This window comes from Elgaria multicarinata, chromosome 14 (assembly GCF_023053635.1).
Source record: "Elgaria multicarinata webbii isolate HBS135686 ecotype San Diego chromosome 14, rElgMul1.1.pri, whole genome shotgun sequence".
Lineage (NCBI taxonomy): Eukaryota > Metazoa > Chordata > Lepidosauria > Squamata > Anguidae > Elgaria > Elgaria multicarinata.
The window spans coordinates 3375400-3400834 of NC_086184.1; the positions used below are offsets into that span (position 1 = coordinate 3375400).

The following is a 25435-nucleotide window of genomic DNA, read 5'->3' on the forward strand; positions in this document are numbered from 1 at the left end:
GACTATGCCTCTCTGGAGACACAGAGTATATTACCCCTGTCCCCATAAAGAATTTTTAAAGTATTATTCCAAGTGGTTCATTTTAGGGACGAACTATCCTCAGAAAGGAAAGCATGTCGGATCAATATCAAAAATTCCATAGGGTCATTCTTAGCCCCGCACAGCCAATTTTTCCCTGGGCAAAGGGAATAACTTGACAGGTTCAGGGAAGTAAAAACCCAGAACCTATTAGGCAAGGATGAGTACTGAACGGCTTCTCCATGGCCCAGATCTCTCAAGAGGAGAGCACATTTCTCTCAACCAAAGTACCATTTAGCACAGCTAAATATATGAGCAGACTCCTACACACAGAGGAAGGAGGGGTGGAGCCAGCCTCCCCCTCCCCAATTTACATTAATTAAAAATACATTTTGAGCAATGTGGAGATAGGCAATCACACACTCTCCAGATGTTCTGCACTACAACTCCTATTAATTCCTGACCGCTGGTTGGGAGTGATGGGAATTGTAGTGCAAAGCATCTGGAGGGCACGAGATTGCCTAACTCTAAGCTAGAGGGTCTGCCAGGACCCAGAAGTCAATATACCCTTCCCTCCTCCCGTTAGCGTCCCCCAAAGTACATCCCTCTTGTGTCCAGCACTTCATCAAGGGGCTCAGATGAATTCCTCGCCTTTTACGTCTCATGCTCTTGGGAGCCTTGGACAGAATTGAGGCTGCTATGTCCTGTGTCTGGACCCAGAGTCACATTTCCTGCAGGACAGAGAAAAAAAGGAGTCTGGATTTTTGAGCTTCGGCTATTGGGCGGTATAAAAATGTAATAAATAAATAAATAGGGAAAGGCGCAGCATCAGCTGATTCATAAAAACAGCTGATTCAGAAAAACTTCCTCTCTCCAGGTTTCTTCTAGATTTGCTCAGGAGACCTAGCAGGGAGCAGAAGCTACTTCCTCAAGTAAAGGCAGGACAATGAGATCACTGGCCAGTTATTGTTTAACTCCCAGAGCTCCAATAAAGCAGACTTCATTTAAGAAATGGACAGGAAAAACGCCCAGTTTCCCCATCTCCCCTGCCAAGGGCATTCTACTCTTCCTGCCCACCCCAATCCCTAGTTTTCTTTTTTTTCTTTTTCAACTGCTGTTCAACATTCCCTGGCTACTGAACATGTTCACTGGGCTGTTTGGGGGTGGGTGGGTTTTTTGCCCCACTTCAGACCATGTAGCACGATTGTCATATTTGTTTTACTCTGCTTTAGGAGGAGAGGGAAACAAGATGATAGGGAATGCAAGCGGAAGGAAGACTGGGGAGCACAGAGAAGCCTCCTTACGAGCAGACTTGTGTGCTGCTGTATTATGGCTACCTAGGGCCCTTCGACAAGACACCCTCCTTCAACGAGTCTACCTTCTCACCACCATTGACCCCAGTTGCTCTGGTTCCTCCTCCTCTTCCTCACTGCTACCACTTGCTTGGCTTGACAGGCAAAAAGCAAGGAAGCAGTGGCTTCTACTGGTCCATCTTCTCACGACCACTGTTGTCTGGGCCAAAGCGAGAAGCAGGCAAGCAAGCAAGCAGGTTGAAGGGTGGAGAGGAGGAACAATTCCAGGGGGCTCTTGTCAGTGGGCCCTTCCCAGCGCCAACTGGGCCTACCCTTCATGCCAGCCCTGGAGTTGAAAGTTTAGTAAGCTATAGAAGTGAACACTTACCAGCCATTCCCAACTCCTTAGTTATGTTCCAGCCCACACGGTCCTTCTTCCCTTCCTCCATAGCCTTCAGCTGGGCCTTGGTTTTTTCCTACATAAACAGAAAGCGATTTTGCTCTAGCAGGAAAGCCGCTCTTCCTTCTCCGTTAGTTTGTCCAGCCCCCCCCCCTTTAAAGCCAAGCCAGCAGCCATCAAAACATCTTGCAGCGGCGAGTTCTGCCAATTCACGGCGACTTCCTACCTTGAGTTCTTGCGCAACCTCTTCCACCAAAACTATGCTATGGCCCTTGTGTGCCTCGGTGTCTTTGCACACCACACATAGGGGGGCTTGATCGTCCTTACAGAAGAGTTTCAGGGGGCTCCGATGCTTCTTGCACATGTCTCGCTTCACTTCTGCTCTCATTTCCCACCAAAGTTTCTTGACAAGCTGTACCACTCCTGCCAGTTGCCAGTTCGGTCTGCCACCCCTTTGCTGAAAAAGCTTCCAACACTCAGGACAAGCAGAGGCCCCATCAGACTCTGCCCAGTACTGGTCGACGCAGGCTTTGCAGAAGTTGTGTCCACAATCTAACATCACAGGATCTTTAAAGCACACCAGGCATATAGGACAAGTCATTGCGTCAAAGAGCTCCTTGAAGAGTCCCTCAGCTGCCATCGTGGGCTCTCCTCCCTGAAGGGTAATGACAGAAGCTTCCAATTTTATTTATTTATTTATTTATTTATTACATTTTTATACCGCCCAATAGCCGAAGCTCTCTGGGCGGTTCACAAAAATTAAAACCATGAGGAACATAATAAAGCAACCAACAAAATAAAATACAATATAAAAAGCACAACCAGGATAAAACCACACAGCAGAAATTGATATAGGATTAAAATACAGAATTAAAACAGCAGAGTTTAAATTTAAGTTAAATTAGGTGTTAAAATACTGAGAAAATAAAAAGGTCTTCAGCTGGCGACGAAAAGAGTACAGTGTAGGTGCCAGGCGGACCTCTCTGGGGAGCTCATTCCACAACCGGGGTGCCACAGCGGAGAAAGCCCTCCTCCTAGTAGCCACCTGCCTCACTTCCTTAGGCAGGGGCTCACGGAGAAGGGCCCCTGTAGATGATCTTAAGGTCCGGGTAGGTACATATGGGAGGAGGCGTTCCTTCAAATAACCTGGCCCCAAACCGTTTAGGGCTTTAAATGTCAATACCAGCACTTTGAATCGGGCCCGGACCTGGACTGGCAGCCAATGAAGTTGTAAAAGGACTGGCGTAATGTGATCTCGCCAGCCAGTCCCTGTTAGTAAACGTTCAAATAGTTCATAAGGAGGAGGGGATGGGAGACAAAGCCAACACCTGTACAAGAAATGCATATAGAGAGAGATGTTACTCTCTTATGTAGTCTAAATCCACCCCACTATCATTACACAGAAAATGGGGCTCCTTAAAAACTATGGGTTGTATCCAATGAACCGCCCAGAGAGCTTCAGCTACTGTGCGGTATAAGTCCCATTCATTTCAATGGGTCTACTCTAAGTAGGAGTAATAACAATACTCAACACATTTCAAGGGACTCCCTCTTGAAAGGGACAGTGCAGGATACATAATAGATAGCATATATTTCAGTTTACAAGTGAAAGTTAACTACTTGAAACGTATCGACCCGGTTCACACCTAACAATTCCAGGAATTGTTGGGTCTAAGGAGCAGCATTCATCATTTCCACTTTCAATCAACAACCAAGGAACACTCCATTCCTGGGTTGTGATGATGTTACAAGTTCAGATGTCTGGGTTGTTTAGGGGTTAAATAATTCAGAGTTAACCCAACAGCAAATCATGGGAAATTAGTGGATCAATACTGGGTTGTTTAGTTCCTAAACAATCCAGAGTTCCAGGTTTGGACGTCACAATAAAAAGTCAGGAAAGGAGTGTTCATGGTTTTGTGACTGCAAGAGGAAGCGATAACCCACAATTAACAATTACATGCAAACTGGATCAGAGTACTAACAAGTCAAATTGAAAGTAAACAGTTTTTCATATTATCTTTTTAAACACGAAATACAACATCAACCCTATCCTATATATGTTTACTCAACACCCTACAATTTACTCATAAATCAATGAATAGATCATACTCACAGAGAGCAAAATACATGTCTCTACAACTATTGAGAGTCAAAAACAAAACACACTATAGTTTCGATCCTATACATATTTGCCTAAGAATAAGCCCTACTGAACTCAATAGGATTTACTTCTAAGTAAATACATCAAAGATCACAGTATAACGAGTCTTATACATACATACACACACCAGTCTAGCCTATAGTTTAAAAAATACAACTCATTCTAGTAATAAACATGATCAATATAAATAATTACATTATACTGTTACGCTTATATAGTACTTACACAGTTAAACGAACCTAGTCAAGACAAATCCATGGTAAAGAGTCTGCTCAGCTGTCTATTATAGCCTACTGACATCAGAACAGCTGTAATCAATTAGCAGTGTAGAAACACTAATAGTTCAATAGTTTTTTCCTGGTTGTGCTTTTTATATTGTATTTTGTATTTGGGTTTTTAGATTGTTGGTTGTTTTATTATTAGGTTCCTCGTGGTTTAAATTTTTGTGAACCGCCCAGAGAGCTTCGGCTATTGGGCGGTGTAAAAATGTAATAAATAAATAAACTGCTTTCCCAACCTGGTGCCCTCAAGATCTTTTTGACTCCAGTTCCCATCAGTTCCAGCCAGCATGGCCAGGAATGCTGGGAGTTGTAGTCCAACATATCTGGAGAGAGCCATGTTGAGAAAGTCTGCTTTAGAGGATCTTTTTATCTTAGTCTTCATTTAATTCTTTGGAGAATCATGGAATTGGAATCAAGTCCAACTCCTTCCTGGGTGCAAGAATCCAGTTTAAAACAGCCATGGCAGGTTTGAAAGGACCTGGCTTTGCATGCATTGGAATAGCCCTTAGTTTGATACAGTGCCAAGACGCTTGTTCATGCACTGGTTATTTCTCGGTTGGACTACTGCAACCTTCTTCTCACTGGCCTTCCTTCTTCTCACATCAGCCCGTCGGTCCACCACTCTGCCGCTAAGATCATCTTCTTGGCTCGCCGCTCTGATCATGTCACTCCACTTCTAAAATCTCTTCATTGGCTTCCAATTCACTTCAGAATCCAAAATAAACTTCTTCTGTTGACCTACAAAGCTTTTCACTGTCTAGCTCCTTCCTACCTCTCCTCTCTCATCTCACACTATTGCCCCGCTCATGCTCTTCGCTCCTCTGATGCCATGTTTCTCACCTGCCCAAGGGTCTCTACTTCCCTTGCTCGGCTTCGTCCATCTTCTTCTGCTGCCCCTTACGCCTGGAACGCTCTTCCAGAACATCTGAGATCCACAAGTTCAATCGCAGCTTTTAAAGCTCAGCTAAAAACTTTTCTTTTTCCTAAAGCCTTTAAAACCTGATGTTGTTTGGACTCTATACTGTTAGTTTTACCCTACCCTGTGCTTGTTTACCCTACCCTGTGCCTGTTTGCATTCTCTTCCCCTCCTTATTGTTTTATTATGATTTTATTAGAATGTAAGCCTATGTGGCAGGGTCTTGCTATTTACTGTTTTACTCTGTACAGCAGCATGTACATTGATGGTGCTATATAAATAAATAAATAAATAAATAAATAATAAAATAATAATAATAATAATAATAATAAGTGAAGCCTTTAAACAAACTTATCAGCTGTCAGAGTTTGACTCTTCAGATACAATCCAAGAGCGGACCCACTGAAATGAATGGGACTTAAGCTATTATTATTATTATTATTATTTATTTATTTATTTATTTATATAGCACCATCAATGTACATGGTGCTGTACAGATTACACAGTAAATAGCAAGACCCTGCCGCATAGGCTTACAATCTAAGCTAGTCCTGACTAACCTACGTCCCCATTCATTTCAACGTGTCACCCTATGATAAATAAATAAATAAATAAATATATGTGGAGCTGTGGCCTGTTGGGGTAAAAACACATGTCGGGATCTGTCTGTCTGTCTGTCGCCCCATGGTTCGTGGCTGGCGTTTTGGGACGCTCGAGGGGATGGAAAACATGACTCCTCTTCTGGGCGAAGGGCTTGCCCGGCAGCTGCTCTGTTTTGCCGGGCGGCGACAACCACGACGGCGGTGGGCGAGGCCTCGGAAGGGGCCGACCGGCCTCGCCTCGCCTCGCCTCGCCTGGGCTGGGCCTGGCCAAGCCGGGCCGGCTGAGGAGGGAGTCCGTCGGTGGCGGCTGAGGCCTGAGGAGCCTCCGGAGGCTGCTGCTGCTCCTTCCTCCTGGCCTTCGTCGCCGCCGCCGCCGCCGCCATGGCCCGGCTGCTGCGGCCGCTGCTTCGCCTCAGCGGGGCCTTCAACTCCGGCCCGGCCCGGCCCTGCAGTTTGGGCGCCTGCGCCTCCTACCGCCTCCGGGACGGCGGTGAGTGACCCACCGACCCTGCAAGCCCCCGCCCCACCTTGCCTCAGGAAAGACCCCCCCCACCCTGCAGGCCCACCCCCACCCCCTTTCCCTCTAGGCGACCCCCGCCCCCTCTTCCGCCCCCCTCCCCATTTGCACCCCCAGACAAGGCGCAGCTGCTGCGACCCCCCCCCCTCTTTCCTGAGGGAAACTCCAAAGCCCCCCCCCCTCCCCTTCTTTTGGGGAATGCATTGATTTATTTCGATTTATTTCCAATTATTTTGAAGCTGTCTTTGAGGGTGGGAGACCCTCTCCCCAGTGCAACGCTTTGCTTGCACTATGGTATTATTTATTTATTTATTTATGTATTTATTTACATAGCACCATTAATGTACATGGTGCTGTACAGAGTGAAACAGTAAATAGCAAGACTCTGCCGCATAGGCTTACATTCTAATAAAATCATAATAAAGCAATAAGGAGGGGAAGAGGATGTAAACAGGCACAGGGTAGGGTAAAACTAACAGTATAGAGTCAGAACAAAATCAAGTTTTAAAAGCTTTAGGAAAAAGAAAAGTTTTTAGCTGAGCTTTAAAAGCTCCCAGGTTTTAAATCATATTTTTAGGTTTTGCATCCTTCTTTCTTTTTTGAGCTGATGGAAAGACTGTGATGTCAACTGGTTGTTTTTTTGAAGCTTTGATTGTTTTGCTTTTTAATTGATTTCATTGATTTCATTTATATACCGCCCCACAGCGGAAGCTCCCTGGGCGGTTCACAAAAACTAAAACAATTCAAAGTGTAAAACAAACAGTATAAAAACATGAGATAAAATACACATTAAAACGACTTAAAGCACACCATACATGATTTAATTTTAAAACATCCTGAAAACATTCTAAAATGTCACTGGATAGGCCTGCCGGAATAGATCAGTCTTTATTGCTTATGGCTTTATACTCCCAGGTTTTAAATCATATTTTTAGGTTTTGCATCCTTCTTTCTTTTTTGAGCTGATGGAAAGACTGTGATGTCAACTGGTTGTTTTTTTGAAGCTTTGATTGTTTTGCTTTATAATTTATTTATTTATTTCATTTATATACCGCCCCACAGCCGAAGCTCCCTGGACGGTTCACAAAAACTAAAACAATTCAAAGTGTAAAACAAACAGCATAAAAACGTGAGATAAAATACACATTAAAACGAATTAAAACACACCATACATGATTAAAACATCCTGAAAACATTCTAAAATGTCACTGGATAGGCCTGCCGGAATAGATCAGTCTTTATTGCTTATGGCTTTATACTCCCAGGTTTTAAACCATTCAAAGTATAAAATCCCCGTAGCGCTAAGCTTTCGCGGCTGTTGACGTTTTTGCTACCAGGCGACAGCGATCCTTTGCATACCAGGGAGTGAGTTTAAGGGGGGAAATGTAAAAAATGATTTAAAAAATCAACGGATGTCCCAATTCAATTCAAATTTGAATTAAAGCTCTCCTTAATATCTATTACTGTGCCAATTTTGGTGTCTTTATCTTTAAAGCTTATGTAGATGTAAGCATTTCTTTAAAATCCTGCTCCTGCGCCCCAGCGGCGGCTCGGAAGATACGCTTAAAAAGTAGGGGCTAAATACGGCGAATCTTTTTGCTTTATTGCACAATTAAGGCAGGATGTATGGGAGTACTTCACAATCAAAGCAGATTATAAGGTGGAAAACTTCTGAGTCCTTTGCATGCAATTCGCAGTGATTGCACAGTATAACGCTGGTGTGATAAAGCTCTCCATGTATTATTATCATTATTATTATTATTATTATTATTTGTATCCTGCCTTTTGTCCAATACTGGGCTATTCTATGTAGCCTCCTCATAGAAATGTCATAGATCCGTGGCTACTCTGGGCATTATTTTTTTCATAGCTTTTTGGTCCCACTGCTGCCTAAAACAATTCTTTTTTCTCTGCATTTGTATATGTACCAACTGAAGAGTATATTTCTTGAACTGGGCAGTAATCTATGAATGCTTACGTGCCTTCCAGTGCAACAGGCACCAGCATAAAAACAACAACACCCTACCTGTCTAACCAGGTGTTTGCTAATTTTTAATCCTATGCTTGGTAAATTTTGTTTTTATTAAGGCTTGTTTTAATCGTTGCTTTAAAGAATCTGTACACCACCCAATGGGTGTTATATAAATATCTTAAATAATAAATAAATGTTAGTCTTTTATTCCCTGTTAGTCAACTTCCCTGTTGGAGCCTTTTCATAGCTTTTTCACCAACATTCCTCTCCTGGTTTGGCACATCTGCTTTCAGGCACCGCCCTGCTCTGCAGTAATCCTCTTTCAGTTCTCTAACTCCCATATTAATGGATCTTTTTATAATTTTACATAAGCTGCGTTGGTCATTGAAATGTGGCATGTGAATGCTTTGAACAAGTAAATAAAAACTTCACGGTCATCCAGTTTCCACACACCCCACCAATCAGTATTTCCTTTGCTAATGGATTATAGCAAACCATATGCTTTCACTTAGGAGTATGTGCATCCAACAGAATTACCTGTTACTGTAGCCAACTGCTATATGACAGGCAGAAATTCAACAGGCGCAACCCTTATCAGCATGGAAATATCCCAATGGGAAGAGAGGCCGCTGATTGACAGTACCTCTCTTTGAGTTTCTCAAGTCGCCTTCCTCTTCGTCTTGCAAATTTAACTGCAGCATCTCTCTGTAAAACTGAATTGCAACTGTGTGTTGCTTTCACTAAGTTTTGTAAACTGTCTTATTTGAAAGTGACTCACTCAGAGGGCTGTGGCTAGGATCCAAAGAACTAATTTAGGCTAGCCAAGAAGGTTCTCCACATTTACTGGGATGTTTGACTTTTGTGTAGGGTGACCGTATGAAAAGGAGGACAGGGCTCCTGTATCTTTAACATTTGTATTGAAAAGGGTGTTTCTGCAGGTGTCATTTGTATATATGGGGAACCTGGTGAAATTTCCTCTTCATCACCACAGTTAAAGCTGTAGGTGCCCTGCCCTCTTTTAAATCTGGTCATTCTAGTATAGCTCCTGCAGCTTTAACTGTGGTGATGAAGAGGGAATTTCACCAGGTTCTCCATATATACAAATGACACCTGCTGAAATTCTCTTTTCTATGCAACTGTTACAAGATACAGGAGCCCTGCCGTACTTTTCATATGGTCACCCTACTTTTGTGTGTGTTTAATATCAGACCCTCAGGGCATGTCCCTCTTAGTTTCAAAACTTCAGAACTGTTGTTTTGTAACCAAAGCCCCTTTGGGTGTTGCTCTAAACCAGTGGTTCCCAAAGTGGGCGGTACTGACCCCTTGGGGGCGGTGGGATTGCATAGGGGGGCATTAAGAGGCAAGGGGGCGGCAGGGGGCGCTAAGAGGCAAGGGGGCAGCAGGGGGCACTTGAGGTGGTCTTTTCCGAGAAGCGCCTCTCCAGAAGGTCTTAAAACCCAGGGACATTTTTATGAGAGAAAGTAGTTTGGTCCCAAGCCATATAGGGGAAGAATCCACACATCTTAATACCCTTTAAAAAGAGTCCTTTTAACGGTGAATTGAAATGTTTCAAAAGCACCAAAACGCTAATGAAGAGACATACCCTGCTTGGTGTGCCCTGCCATGACGGCTGCAAAACAGAGGCATTCGCTCTCTTTTCCCTCCCTCCCTCAGCAAGCCTGCAGCGGGTGCTTTGGATTTTGAATAAATATTCAATTAATTGTTACTGTTTTGAATTTTATTGTTGTTATCTTCCTTAGTGGGTCGTTGAAAACTGCTATTCTGAATAATGATTTTTATAGTGTAGGGTAGGGGGCGGTGGGCATGAGTTTGTGGAACCAAGGGGGCGGTGACCTGAAAAAGTTTGGGAACCACTGCTCTAAACCTTCTGCACCATTCTTTAGATCTTGCTTTTGCAAACATCTGCTGCTGTTTATACAGCCTAAAAAAAATCATACATACAGATTGTTAAAAACTGTGCATGTGTTCTTCTTCTAGTGCATCCATTATGGCAGAGCCCAATTACAATTCCAGGGGGCAGACGACAATCTCCAATCAACATCCAATGGAGAGACAGTGTTTATGACCCTGATCTTAAACCCCTTGAAATACGCTATGACCCAGCCACTTGCCTCCATATGTGGAACAACGGCTACTCTTTCCTGGTTGAGTTTGAGGATACCACAGATAAATCAAGTAAGACCAGCTAAAAAGTAAGCTGTACTGTGAGTACTGGCACAGAGGATTCCGTTTGTCACCTGTACAGTTGCAAACACTGAGCTTAGAAACAAGTGCCTGGAGAATTGTTTCCTATATTTAAAAAAGAACACCTAGGCAACTGTGCATCGTGTGAATGGTGGTTGTGTGTTAGGCCTTTATGTACACACTTGTGAGAGTTGCTATACACGTTTAAAATGTAAGAGAGTGTTGTGTATCCTTTAAATTGGTTGTCTGTTAGTTTCTGGGCCCAATTCAAGATGCTGTTTGTGGTGTTTAAAGCACTAAATGGGATGGAACCATATTATCTGAAGGACTGCCTTCACCTGTATGTACCTGCCCAAGCATTAAGAGCAGCATCAGAAGCCTGTTGTGACGAAGAGGGAATTTCACCAGGTGCTGCATGCATACAAATGACACCTGCTGAAATTCCCTTTTCTACAGAGGTCTGGGGCTGTACAGAGGCCTAGGGCTGTGAATTTAAATAGTGGTTCTGTCAAAATGGCAGATACATCATGAAATGGCCGTCAGGATTTGATTTTTCAAATCCAAGGCGTGGATTTGCACAGCCCTAATATTGAAATGTAACACAAGTGCTTACCTTCAAATAAGGTTTTTCTATTATTTATTAATTACGTTTTCATCCCATCCTTCCTCAATGGAGTTGAGGGCAGTGTGGGATGGGCCTTCCTCATTTTTGTCCTCACAAGAGCCCTGTGAGGTAGGTTCAGCTGCCACACTAAATCTTGGTGAGAGCTTAATGGCTGAGGAGGGGTTTCAATCAGTGTCTTCCCATTTTTAGTCTTACACTCTATCCCCTCCTTTTTTCCAGTATGCCTTGCCCAAATTTCTGCTCTCTTCTACAATTCACTGTCAAATGTAATCTATACAAGACCTAGAGCACCCAATGCGCTGTATAGAGAGGGTGGTGTTTCAAACCCTGTGACACCCTTTCCCTCAGCGTTTACCTGTCCGTTTTTGGGAGGAAACCTATGATGTCGTACTTGAGTAGGTTTTGTGACTGCATGTTTCTCAATGAAAAGTATAACTCCAGCATTAAACATTAATGAAATAAAAGGCTGCTTATCACTTTGGCCGCGTTTAACAGATAAGCTTTTGAATCATGTACTTGAAAGTATCTAGAAGGCAAGATAGGTGCTTACTTTTTAGCAAATCTTGTCCTGCTCCTCCTTAGAATGATTTAAACTTGAAAGGAACTCAATATAGTTGTCTTTCCCAGCACTATAAGTGCTCTTTTCTTCCCTTTCTTTCAAAGAAACGGCAGGCTTTATTAGCTCACTGAAACAAGGCGTTCTATACTTAAACGTTCTAATGGGTGTTTCTATTTAAACAGGTAAGATATCCACTCAAAAGCCATACACTAATAAGCTATGTGGCTTATAGTATAAATGTGATTTTTTTTAAATTCACATGATTTCTGTATGGTTAGAAGAACATCTAGCACTCCTTAAGTAACTTGTACATTGCAGAGTGTTTTGATTAAGTCCAGTTATCTGAATAGTACAAGGCAGATTCTTGCTCATGAGTGTAGGCTTCTCAGGGAGGCTTTCACATATTAAAAATAGAGAAGAAATACTTGGAAAAGTTGACAGAACTGCCATCAGAAAGAAATGGTCTTGCTTCACATCTACGGTCTCTTTGAGCTTAGTTCTTAGTGTCCTGATGTTGCTCAATTTTTCTGTTACCCTTTGTTCAGTGTTCCTTACCTTCTGCTAAGAAACATTGCACAATGGACTTATTTGCTGATAGACTTCAGGAGCAATCCTTTTCTCTGGTTCTTCTGCATTCTCTGTCTACGCACTCTTGCTCAAGTTTCTCAACCTAACATGGGAGTAACTTTGCTCTACAAATTTCCGTTGCTTACATGCACAGGTTTCTTCTTTTAACTGCTTTTAACTCTGGATTTGGTTTGCAGTCATTCAGTTTCTGGTCATTATTTTAAATCGAATGTTTTGTGCCTGGAACTACCTTTTCTTTTCAATATATACAAGTGTCTTGCCACGGGCACTAGTAGTCTGAGAAAACAAAGCAAAAATGAGCTTAATCCATCTGATACACTGAATCCTGTTTAAGGTGAAAACAGATCAAAGATGAGCAAAATCAGTCTGGTGCACAAATAAACCAGCAAAGCTAAAAACAAACAAGAAAAAATATGTTCTTTTTTAAAAAATAATCATTTAGCATTTCTTTAGTTTCAGGTTGAAAACACCTGATGTCAGATCAGGCGCTATTTAACCAGCATTGAATCATAAAGCAATTTTTTGAAAAGTTCAAAGCTCAAGCTTTAATAGCAAAACAGTATGTTTATTTGCTCCACGCCTGCTTGGTGCAGAGCAAATAAACATACTGTTTTGCTATTAAAGCTTGAACTTTGAATTTTTCCACCCAAAAATCTGCAATATTTATATTGCTCATGCTTTAGTTTTTAAAAATGAGCAAAATCAGTCTGGTAGATCTCTAGTGATACGCATTTCACTAACTTATTCTTATATAAATTCATGTAATGTAATTGCCTTATTTAGAATGTTGATTTCAAGCCAAAAATTAACAAATGCACCTTCTCCGTCTTTTCCACTGATGCAAACCCCATTAATTTCAATGATTGTTGGACTGAGATGCCGCTAAAAAAATAGCCTTGCTTTACTATAATTCTTTCCCCCCCCCTTTGTTTTCTGAATTCTGTTTTGCGCTTCTTTCTCATTTACCTCTGGGGCTCTTTTCTTCATCTGTTTTCTCTCTGCTTGCTTCTGCTGTTCAAAATAGAAAGAGATCCAGATAGCAAAGAAGAAAAAAGAATAAAAATAAAAGGAAGACGGAAGAACAATGCAGGAAAGCTGGACAATGCAGGAAGCATGAGTTTAGAAGGACATAGACAGGAGCCCCATAATCATTCATGCCAAAGATGAGGCTAGTTTTTCTGCTGGGCATAGAATGAAAGCCAAGCAAGAGACCATGAAGGGATCAAGGTGTTGGACAGGTATGTAATGGTGGTTGTGCCTCCACTGTTGCCATCTGCTGGTCAATAATGGTCATGTGACGTTTTTATTATCTGTTGTGGGTGGCAGCAATTCCGAAATGCAGTTAGGACTGCCCAGTGAATCATAGAAATGTTGTGGATTGCCAGCTGTCAAGACTCTGCAGGGTCTCTGACATCTTGGTTCAGGAAAATTTCCAAAACTCCATGTTAAGACAGTAACTTTATTTGTCCAACCGAAACAGTGTACAAGCTTTCAAGTTCTCCAGAACTCTTCATCAAGTTTGGTAGTGAACAAAGCAGGAGCAGAGCAGAAGCCATGGAGTCTGCAGTCAGCCACAGTCTTAAGATAGAATGTGAGAGGAGGTAGCAGACTCCGTGGCTTCAAAATCAGCCAGCTTTTTCCCTCCACTTTTCTTATCACCTGATGAAGCGTTCTGGAGAACCCGAAAGCTTGCACACTTTGTGACATTTAAGTTGGCCTAATAAAGGTATGGCCCCAATCTGGATATGAAACTGCTACCGTTTTGCTTTTTGTGTGAACTGGAAGATTGTGTCCCAAGAGAAGCTAAATTCTATTGCAACACATGCTTTCTCTCTCTGGCCCCATTCAGAAGACACCTTGAACCACAGGGTTTTTTCTAAAGCTTTTAGAACTTGATTTGACCTTACTTTTACACTGTTAGTTTTACTCTCCTCTGTGCCTGTTTGGTGCATTCCCTTCCCTTTCTTATTGTTTTATTATGATTTTATTAGAACGTAAGCCTATGCGGCAGGGTCTTGCTATTTTATTGTTTTACTCTGTACAGCACCATGTACACTGATGGTGCTATATAAATAATAATATAATATAATAGTAATAATAATAAGCTTTAACCATGGTGGTTAAACCACCATGGTTAAAGCTGTGGTTTAACGTGTCTTCTGAATGGGGCCTCTCTCTCTTCACGCTCCTCCTTTAAAAGTTTAGGAACTACTTTTTTACTACCATTCAGCAGGAAGAGGATACCAACCCTTTCTAGAATTCTGCTTTGTGTGCGCAAGTTTGTTCAAAGGACGAACTTGTTCTGTGGTCCCATGGGAATGAAAACAATGTTGAGAAATTTAGAAGGAAATTACTGGGTTTTCGTATTGTATGCATTTTACTTAGGTGAAGCAGTACATTTTCACCACAAGGGGGAAGTCAAATGCAGCTTCCTTCTCTGCAGTGTTCTTTCATAATTCTCTCCAAATATTTCGAGCCTTTTCTATCCATTCCCTGGAAGGAAACGATTAAATGATTTGGAGGAAGTGGGGCGGAAGAAGCAAAGCTGTCTCGTGTAGATGGGTTTGGGCCTCCATAGATAGGTACCGCTAGAAAATGATGTACCGCTAGAAAGTAACAGACTGGACTGCACCGGAAGTGATTAATGCCCCATTTTTAATCTCTTACAAGGGTCCGTGCTGCAGCTTGATTAGGCAACGGAGAATTCTTCTTTGGTTGTTCATACATGAACCCGATAAAGAGCTGCAACTGCTATCCTAGCAGTGAATGTAGGAATACGTTTCCATAAGGAGTTATCCAGCTTGGAGCCGCCAGCCTTCACTGCAGTGTAAACATCCGTGTTAGTTTGGTTGGTGCGACAAGAAGTCTGAGAATAGCTCTGACTTTTGTGGTCTGCATTGCTGGCAGATCACGGCATCAATGCAGGGACTATGTTTGGATACTGCGGATGTAAGCATCCTATAATATCTCACTGAGCCAGCCAGGAGGCACTTGTTCACACCCGCAGAGGAGACGTATAGGGCATCTTCACCATGATTTTGCAAGCCTTGCTGTGGCTTTTCTTCTAAAACAGCGGTGTAGAACTTCAGGCGTGAGATCCCAATCTGGCCCTCCGGGATTCCCCAGATGGCCATGCACTCATTCGTTGGTTAACCTAAGAATCATTAACCTACAATCATTGTGTTGTAAGTTGTCATTACATGCGAACCCTGCACAATGAGTTGTTAACCGCAAACAACCCAGGAAGAGAACCCATGATTTGATGTTGGGCTGTGAATTCTGGGTTATTCGTGGTTAACAACCAAGAGTTAAATCATGGTGCAGGGTTCGCATGTAATGACAACCTTCCATTCAATGGCAACCCATACTCAGCCCGTACTCTGAGTTTGTGTTACATTTGATCCAGGTCACAGTGTCTGAGTTCGCACATTGCAAAGTAACCACCAATCGGAGGTTGCTTTTTCAATATGGCAGTGGCACACATCCCCAGAAAACCATAGGTTAATTAACCCATGATTTGCAGCTGTTATGTGCGACCCGGGTTGATGTCCGCTTGCTAAAGGGTGCATATGCTAAAAGCTGTCTTGTTACTTCCAGTATGAGGAGTGTATGTTATACATGTCTCTGCTCAGAAGTAAATCCCACTACATTCAGTGGGACGACTTAGCTAGACCTACCTAATAGTCTGCGACGGAGGAGGGATCTCATGTTGTGATTAATGTGAGATCCCTCCTCCGTTTACACGTGAGGCGCGATGACTACGCATGAGGCGCGATGACCTCAGGAAGAGAGGCGTCATGCCCGCCATTTTTATTTTTAAAGGAACAGGAGCACACAAACGGTCGTGCGCAAAGGTAAGGTTTTTTTTAAAAAAATTAACTTAATTTCCCCACCCTACCCCCGATGGGCGCAGCGTTCCTGAGGAGTGCTACGCCCTGTGCGAGGCTCCCGAGTCCCTGGCAACGGGCCACACGTTCCGTGGTCTTGGGCTCAGCCCGGGACCACAGAAAAAGCGGGCCCAAAGTGGAGGGTGATATCCCGGGGCAAGCGAGGGATCATCCCTCCCTGATCCCAGGATCCCCTGTGCGTCATGTGGACACACAGGGACCATCCCAGGGTTCGCCCCGGGATTTCGCCCGGTCTAGCTAAGGCCTTAGTCTCAGTTCACGCATATAGGATTGCAGCCCAAGTGTCAGTCTCCTAAGACATTTCTTTTCTTATGTAAGTTATTACAGGAGGCCCCTTGGAGAACAACTACAGGCTGAAGCAGTTCCACTTTCACTGGGGAGCCATAAATGAGTGGGGCTCAGAGCACACGGTTGACTGTAAGGTCTTCCCAGCAGAGGTAAGAGAGGGAAAGAGGTTCACTGTGCATATATGAGACTTGTAGCAAGCTAGTTCCTAAAACATTATATACCCATGAGCCTTGCTAGGGGCTGTTGGAAAGGGCATTTGTTTCCCCAGGAACTACGATCACCCAGTTCGCACATAATGGCAATTCATGGGTTGTTGGGACTGTGTGCAAGTGACCACACTGCCTCCCTCCTGCTCGCTGCTTCCTCTTGCATCTAGTTTAACAAATAAGCCTGGCACTTTGGATTGTTGAGAGAGAAGCACCCAGAATTTTAAACCATGGTTTGTTGTTGAATTAAAAGTCTGGGTCGTTGGTTTTTTTAAAAAATTTGTATACTTTTTTTTTAATGTTTACTGTTTTTAACTTTTGTAAACCGCCCAGAGAGCTTCAGCTATGGGGCGATATATATAAATGTAATAAATAAATAAACAAACCAGCATGCCGGGTTCACACGCCACGCTGAACAACCGGGAAACAGGGCATCCCTGGGTTTGCTAAACCAGATGCAGAGCAAAAGTGTTGTTACGTGCAAACTGGGTCGGTATCTAATTCTGTTCCAGGAACTGGATGTGTGTGATAAGTCCTGTGCTTGTGTTCGGTCAGGATAGTTATTTGTTTTATTTAAAGAATTTTATCCGTTTCTCAGCCAAAATGACTTTCAAAGTGGCTTACATATAACCAGAAAAAAACGAGGCAATTCGTGCCTCAAAGGCTTGCAATAGAAAAAGACACCACACATGAAGAGAAAGGAACAGGGAGGGGAGAGGGGGGAACTGTTATTTTAAATGGATACCGTTGGTTTTATACTGTTTATGTTTTTGATGGTTTTAAATTTTGTATACTTTTTAATGTTTACTGTTTTTAGCATTTGTAAACCGCCCAGAGAGCTTTGGCTATGGGGCGGTATATAAATGCAATAAATCAAATCAATCAAATCAAGTTGGAATGGCCCTCACTTCCTGTTCTAATCTCCCTCCGTGCAACCTGATGGAATGGCTATTGGGGCTGACCGTTGAGGGACAAATCCGGCCAGTAGCCACATGGCTTTGTGCCCTTTGCAGGCCATATTTGGGCAGCCCAGAAAGCAGGCTTGGGACTCCCATTACATACAAGGCCTTTGAGCTTCATACGAAATTCATTACACTTTTGGAAGAAAAAGATAGTGAATGGCTTTCTTTGTTTCTTCCAGCTGCATTTAGTTCACTGGAATTCTTGCAAATATGACAGTTTTGAAGAAGCTATTATGGAGGATAATGGTCTGGCTGTGATTGGAGTCTTTTTGAAGGTACGACGGTAGTAAAACTGAGCTCCCAATGTTTTGTTCTGAACTATTATTTTTAGAAGTATAGAGACATTTCCTGATACAGGAAGCAACGTTGAAGTCACTTTTTATTTTGAATTTTTGTTTGTTGAATAGTGTTTGTTTATATTTCAGTAATAATAAGTAAAGACACATTCTCTTGGTCAACTAGACCAATTATATACATCAATCAAGTCCATGGGGCAGGAGGAAGGAGGAACACATGGAAATAACGAAGAATTATAAGAAGGAAGAAAGGGAAAGGGTTCGAGGAACGTTTGGCCCAGTTCATTACCAGAGCAGCTATAAGTAACCTCTCTGGGACAAGTCACTTATTGTATTTATATTTTTCTTGCGCTGTCCTGCAGTTTCAGAGAGGTATACAATTGGTAGGGGAACTGAGTGGAAAATAACAAATATAGGGTACAGAAAACATTTCACCTTTGTGCATCAAAGAGAAATGGCATAGGGTCATAGGAGCGCAAGCAAAACCTTTGATCTCTGGATACAATAAATCAGTGGTTCCCAATTGGGGGTCTGCAGACCCCAGGGGGTCCACGTAACCCACCCAGGGGATCCATGGTACCATTCACATATTCACCATTCATTTCTGGAGTCCACTGATGACGAATTCCTACCAGAAGTAAAATATAACATCACTGAGCACCTGCGTGATTTAGCGACTAGCTTCAGAGATTCCTTCCCTGCACCTAATCCTGAAAACTCATGGACAAGGAATCCTTTTGAATGTGGTGATGTTCAACTAACAACTCTATCTGCGGAAGAGCGAGATGCACTTGTTGACGTGACTTGTGATGGTTCATTGAAACCATTTTTCAAAGAATATAGACTGGACCAATTCTGGGTGAAGGTTTTTCCTGATTATAAGAAGTTAGGTGAAAAAGCTTTGAAACATCTAGTTCCCTTTTGTTCCACATATCTTTGTGAACAAAGGCTTTCGACATTTTGTTATATGAAGAACAAGCATTGAAATCGGCTCGATGTTGATCCAGATTTGAGATTAAAGTAGGAAATATTGAACCGGATGTGGAAGGGATTGTTTGGGACAAAAAGAGGCATGATTTTTTTCATCACATTGAGGTTTAGTAGCTGCTAGAAAAGTAAAATTAAATTCGTCTTTATATTCCTAACTAAATCATTGTCATTTTTGCGTGGTAATATCACAAATATCACAAATTTTATGGTCTGTTTTTTAGTATACCTAAAATCCTTTGTTTATTAAGGTCTACCCCTTATTTTCTCCAACAAATTGCTTTGCACAGGTAACTATCATAGAGATAACAATTTTTTCAGAAGTAGGGGGTCCATGGCTTGGCATTTGAAAAACAAGGAGCCCGCAGTACTTCGCTAATTGGGAACCACTGCAATAAATAAAAACACACTGTTTCTATCTCTGTCTTCACAGCTTGGTGCCAATCACAGTGGGCTGCAGAAGTTAGTAGATGCCTTACCTTCAATTAAGCACAAGGTAATACGAGTTTTAACGTGAACTGCTGTTCAGTATCCATTCCACCCATTATGCAGTAGCGATCATGGGTTTGCCGTGGAGCATGTGCTGAACAGAAAACCCAGGGCCAAGCATGACCATTGACAAGCGTACCAGAGTGCTTCATTTTCCCATGTTATTCCGTTGCAGCAAAACCAACAAAGAGTCATGTGGCACCTTAAAGAGTAAAACATGCATTCTGCAATATGTTTTTCTGGAAGCTGTCCACTTCATCAGATGCATGAAATGTTAACCTCAAATTGGCAGATTTATATACACGTGTTGCGGAGGAAGGGTGGGGAGTGTAAACTGTGTTGTCAGAGGGAACAGAAATGCAGAAAGTTCAGGCAGCGATAATTTCCTTAACAGTTGCAATTCACAAAAAGTTCTTAGGTGGTAACATAGGCACCCCTGCATTGGAGATCTTCCCTCCATGCTTGTTGGATGGAACCCAGGAAACGTTGCAAGCAGGAATTCCGTTGCAAACGACCCAAACTGATTGTGATCCTGATGCTTGAACTTTCTAGGATGCGCTGGTTGAATTTGAAGAATTTGACGCGTCCTGCCTGTTGCCATCGTGCCCAGATTATTGGACGTATGCAGGGTCTTTGACCACCCCGCCACTTTCAGAGTCTGTCACCTGGATCATCAAGAAGAGGGCAATAGAGGTTGATGAAGATCAGGTACCTCAAATGGAAATGCTTCATCTGTGTCCGCTGTATTACTGGGTTTGGATGTGGGAAAGCAGACAGAAGTTTGTGAACCTTCCAGTAACTCATTGTCTTCTAAAATGTTGCACGAATACGCATGAGTTCAATTTATCTCCTTCTGTTAATCCCTGCAGAAACAGTTAACGCTGTAAGGCTGCATGTAAAAAGGCGAAACTACTTTTTCAAACTGTGGGGCTTTTGCTTTTCAGAGCCAGTGTGGTGTAGTGGTTAGAGTGTTGGGATTGGGACTAAGGAGACCCAGGTTCTAATCCCCACTCAGACATGAAAGCTCCCTGGATGACTTTGGGCCAGTCCCAGACTCTCAGCCTATCCTACCTCACAAAGTTGTTGTGAGAGGAGGAAGATCACGTACACCACCTTGGGTTCCTTGGAGGAAAAGTGGGATATAAATGTAAAAAAATAAACTAGATGGGATGCTAAACACATCACTTGCAGTCAAATAAATAAATAAAGCAGGCATGAAGGATGGGTAATTTTCATTGAGACTTCAGCTTTTCCCTCCTGGGGCTAATAGTAGCTTTCGAGGGTGGGGGCTGCTGTCATCAGAACCATGGAGAGTACTATTATTATTTGTTGCATTTTTATACCGCCCAATAGCTGAAGCTCCCTGGGCGGTTCACAAAAACTAAAACCATTCAAAGTATAAAACACAGTATAAAAACATGATATAAAATACACATTAAAAACTGATTAAAACATACCATACATGATTAAAACACCTTGAAAAGATCCTGAAAACATTCTAAAATTCCCCTGGATAGGCCTGCCAGAATAGATCAGTCTTTATTGCTTTTTTAAATTCTAAAAGACCGTCAAGTTGACGAATCTCCTCCGGCAGGCCATTCCACAGTCTAGAAGCAGAAGTAAAGGTCCTCTGGGTAACAGTTGTTAATCTAGTTTTTGCAGGCTGAAGCAGATTCTTCCCAGAGGACCCTGAGTGTGCGGGGCGGATTGTACGGGAGAAGGCGATCCCGCAGGTAGCCTGGATCCAAACCATGTAGGGCTTTAAAGGTGATAACCTTTATCGTTGGATTACTGCAACGCGCTCTATGTGGGGCTGCCCTTGAAGCTGCTCCGGAAGCTGGAGCTAGTGCAGAATGCTGCAGCTCGGCTGTTGTCTGGAGCGGCCCCTTTCCAGCATGGAACTCCTCTGCTGAGGGAACTGCACTGGCTGCCTATTCGCTCCCGGGCCAGGTTGAAGGTTCTTGTACTTGTGTACAAAGCCCTAAACAACTTGGGACCAGGATACCTGAGAGAGCGCCTTCTCCCTTACCAACCTGCCCGGTCACTGAGGTCATCCGAGGGCCTGCTCCTGGTGGTTCCACCTAGATCCATCCTCCGATTGGAATCCACCAGGGGAAGAGCCTTCCGCATGGTGGCGCCCCTCCTGTGGAACTCCCTGCCTCTGGAGGTCAGACAGGCGCCAACCTTGTACTCCTTTCGGCGCCTCTTGAAAACATCTTTATTCCAAGAAGCCTTTCTTTAACATGCAGCCTTGGATTGCTGTTCTTGCTTCTTTTAAATTTTGTTTTAACTGTTTTATTCTGTTTTTGTTTTCATTTTACCTTGTACACCGCTCCGAAATTTTTCAATGGGGAGCGGTATATAAATATTCTAAATAAATAATAAATAAATAAATAAATAACCAACACTTTGTACTTCGCCTGACGCACTAAGGGTGCGATCCTATGCATGTTTAGACAGGGAAAAATCTTACAACTCCCCACCTGCTGCCTAAGCAAGTATAGGAGTGAACCCTCAAGTGTTTCATCTATTTTGGTCCGAAGTATGAGGATTTTAAAGACTGCCTGGTAACAAGATTCAGGGACAATGAAAAGCAGAGCGGAATGCTTCCTGATGCTTATAGGGAAGAGCAAAACAATATCTTTACTGGGGCCAACCAAAACCATAACCCTTCTTATTTGAACACTTCAAACTGAAATTCAAGGCAGATTAAGGATGCAGAAGGATTGGCTTAGGGATGGCACACCACCATCCTTTCAATGTCTAGGACTCATCACATTCTCAGGGACTACACACTGCAAATGATACAGAGGGATACTTGTCTCGAGATTGCAAGGTTCATATTACTCCGTTCTGGATGAGAACCAAGCCACTATCAGCAGCTGTTGAAAATCACTAAAGTCACCGGAGAGTTTCAGAGAGAGAGAGAGAGAGAGAGAGAGAAAGTATAATCGTGTGTCTTCCCTTCCCCTCTCGTGACTTTGCCATTTCTCATTCCCAGCTCGAGGTATTTCGGATGCTGCTCTTCACCCCTGATGGAGAGGAAGAGAAGAGGATGGTGGACAATTTCCGTCCGCTTCAGCCAATAATGGATCGTACCGTTCGTTCATCTTTTCCAACCCAGCACAGGCTGAACCTAGAAACAAGATCAAAGGAACCGATTTTCCATACCCAGGAGCGAGTGCCTCTTAAGGAGACTGTGTATCTTTGAGAAGAAAAAGGCCAAATCTTGTCTGTACTGTATATGTAATGTTTAGCCTATATCTGGATACATACTTAGAGGTTCAAGGTCAGTTGCTTCAAAGGGACTGGGTTGTTGTTGTTTTTCGGGACTGTCTTTTTTGTAGCACAAGAACCTACTTTGATTAAACCCCTCCTGCCATTAGCAGTTTAAAGCATCAATTAGAATTCCAAACCTTGTCCTACCATCAAGAATTCTCTGCATCTGTTGTTTTGACAGATCCTCTGTTCCACAAGACGAGTAGTGGCAAAAGGTGTCCCCAGGAGGATGCAACTGAGGAGAGGAGATTAGCAAAGCATAACTGTCTTTTGAGAAAGGAAATGTGTGGTTTGTGGTGAGGACATGTCTTTTTCTCCGCATTCTGGTGTTTATCTTGATCCAGATAGTCCGATGCTACCTACCTCTGAAACGTGTCAGCTCTAACTGTATAGAAGTTACCCTATTTTGTTCACTGTATCTTTTGTGCATACTGGAGAGGTTTTGGGTCCAGAGAACGAGGCTTTAAAAGTCTTCTCTGTAAATGAGTGGGTTTTAGCCGATCCTAACCATGCTTCCTTGGAAACCAGTTCAGTTAAAATGGATAAGACTGACTCCCCAAAAAATGTGCATAGGATTGGGCTGCCTCTGTGTGCATCTACTATACATTTACTGACGTGGTTGGGACTCATACATGCATTTTATCATGAGGAGGCCTAAAATATATGATGATTTTTCACTCTGTGGACTCCTGCAATGGAATATAGATAACAAACTGCAGCTTAGATGTATCTTCCACAAAGGCTATCCTGAGATCTAGGATGTGCCTGAATTAATCAACGGCGTTCAGTTCTGTGGTCTTGTTTAGATTTCTCCAAATATCACATAATAGTATTAGGGAGTTCTATGTTACAGTTTTAGCATCTAAGTGTTGAAGCAGAAACTAATCATACTAACGTGGTTTTTTTTTAACAAAAAAGTCTAGTAAACCATGTTGTTTGAATTACAGGGCAAACTGGAAACCATTTTCTGCCGGTATCACTTGCATTACAACAATTTTTTACATATGTGTAATTATATCAAGTTTTGTATTCTACCCAATTTGATTAATTTTACTTTTTGAACCACCCACGGTGAGTGAATCATCACTGTAAAGGGCATACAGCTCGTTTTCTGCAAGGGTGTCTTTTTCCCCCTTTTCAAAACGGGCTGATGAGTTTTCACGCCAAATATAACTCCAGCCTGACGAAATTTATAAGATGGCAGATGCCAACATAGATATCTTCAGACTAATTTATTTTAAGGGACTGTATATGAATAGGAGCTGTTTGACATGCACAGTGATTTAGTCCCTTGCAGAAGGGTCTAAACTTTTATTTTCACCCATGGTGTTGATGAGAGGCGCACGCAGGTAGCATTTACACAGCTTTTAGGAAAACGGATCAGCTTCCAAGCTCTGGGTTGTTGTTACGACTTGTCTTTATGTTAGGTTTATTTCCCTGGCAGTTCATGTGCCGGTGTATTTTTAATATCTATCTTCAGATATCTGTATTAAATGAATGGTGGTGATTCTAGTGGGATTAATGTGTCTCCCCAGGGCTTAGATATCGGGCAAAATGAATTTATAAGCTGTTAACGCTTTTAAAAATTCCAATAAACACTTTAGGTTGATGAATTAGTTAAACGCAACACATATTTACAAACTGCTGCTGCCGCTGCTGCCGCCAGAAGTTATTTCAGTTTTTATCCTCCTTTTGAAGGGAGTGGGGGGAAACTGTTTCATTGTATGGAGAAAGCGCCTATGACTAGATAAAAATCCTACTGAATTGCATTGGAACGGAAGAACAATAGCCGGCTGTACTGAGAGCGAGCAGTACTTGCCGAAGAATAATGTAACGCTTCATTATGCTCTTGGACTGCATGAAACATGCACTCCAAAAGCAAACTGTGTTTTGAATGCCATTGTATTTGCCTCTTCGCTCAAGCAGTAACTATAAAGAGCGCCGAGCAAACTGTCTACGGAGCGTCTTTAATTCTGCAAATTGCTGGCTTTCGAACGTGTGAGGGGGGGGGCTTCTAAGGGCATTGTGGCTGGTGGCTAGGTTAGCTGGGCCTTCTTGCTCCCCCTCTCCAAGGGAATGCCTCCCTCGAGCCAGGAGGCCGCACGCCGATATCCTGGCGCGATGCAGTGTTGTGGGACTGGTGAGTCAAGAAATGTGCATGCCCAACTCTTCAGTAGCCAAAGATTTCCCAAATGTCCCAGCAGGATTCAGAGCGCCTGAGAAACGAGCAAGGCAGAGTACGGACTTGTAAGCTGCTTTTGGCGGTCTCTTGTCTGGTAGGAAAGCGGAATATAAATGCAAAAAGAAAGGACATAATAGATTTATATCTGCAAAAAAAATAGGAATTGGCCTTTTAAAACCGAAGGACTGGTTGCAGACACACTAGCTATGAAAGATGGAGTAAGTAGAAAGATTTGTTTAAGGAAGTTGACAAATGGCTATCCCATTCAATAAATCAGGTAACCACTTTATGCACTGTGGTTTGGACCCAGTTTTAATCATACTTAGAGTAGACTCACTTAAACCAATGGGACAAGTTAGTCATGACCAAGTCTGGATGCATCCCACTGAGTTGTATCCAGTGGTTGTTTTGCACTGGCAAAAAGCACTTCTGCATATGCAAAGCAGAGAACCCAGTTTTCATTTATCTCTGCTACCCACTGCAGACCCCCATGCTGCCACACACACACACACACCCCTCACAAAGGTGCTTCTGAGGATTGTGGGAACCTCTGGACCAGCTGCCCACAGAAAACCCACAAGCAGGACATGAGTAAAACAGCACCCTCCAGCCCATGTTCCCCAGTAACTGGTGTACACAGTTTTACTGTCTCTGATACTGGGGGTATCACATAGCCATCAGGACTAGTAGCCATTGATACCC

At 42.8% G+C, this 25435-nt stretch overlaps 2 protein-coding genes across 2 annotated transcripts; one reads left to right on the forward strand and one right to left on the reverse strand.

Moving 5' to 3' along the window:
- Window positions 1–521: 521 nt before the first annotated feature.
- Window positions 522–2350, reverse strand: LOC134408814 (E3 ubiquitin-protein ligase TRIM52-like). The gene is made up of 3 exons (XM_063141268.1): window positions 1937–2350; window positions 1699–1786; window positions 522–749 (listed from the first exon to the last, which is right to left on the reverse strand). Exons 1-3 carry the CDS (start codon window positions 2348–2350, stop codon window positions 673–675), a joined length of 579 nt encoding a protein of 192 aa, XP_062997338.1. The 3' UTR covers window positions 522–672.
- A 3659-nt stretch (window positions 2351–6009) lies between these two features.
- On the forward strand, window positions 6010–24501 carry CA5A (carbonic anhydrase 5A). The gene is made up of 7 exons (XM_063140903.1): window positions 6010–6160; window positions 10158–10355; window positions 16363–16481; window positions 17680–17775; window positions 19217–19279; window positions 19825–19980; window positions 22274–24501. Exons 1-7 carry the CDS (start codon window positions 6052–6054, stop codon window positions 22481–22483), a joined length of 951 nt encoding a protein of 316 aa, XP_062996973.1. The 5' UTR covers window positions 6010–6051; the 3' UTR covers window positions 22484–24501.
- Window positions 24502–25435: the final 934 nt, after the last annotated feature.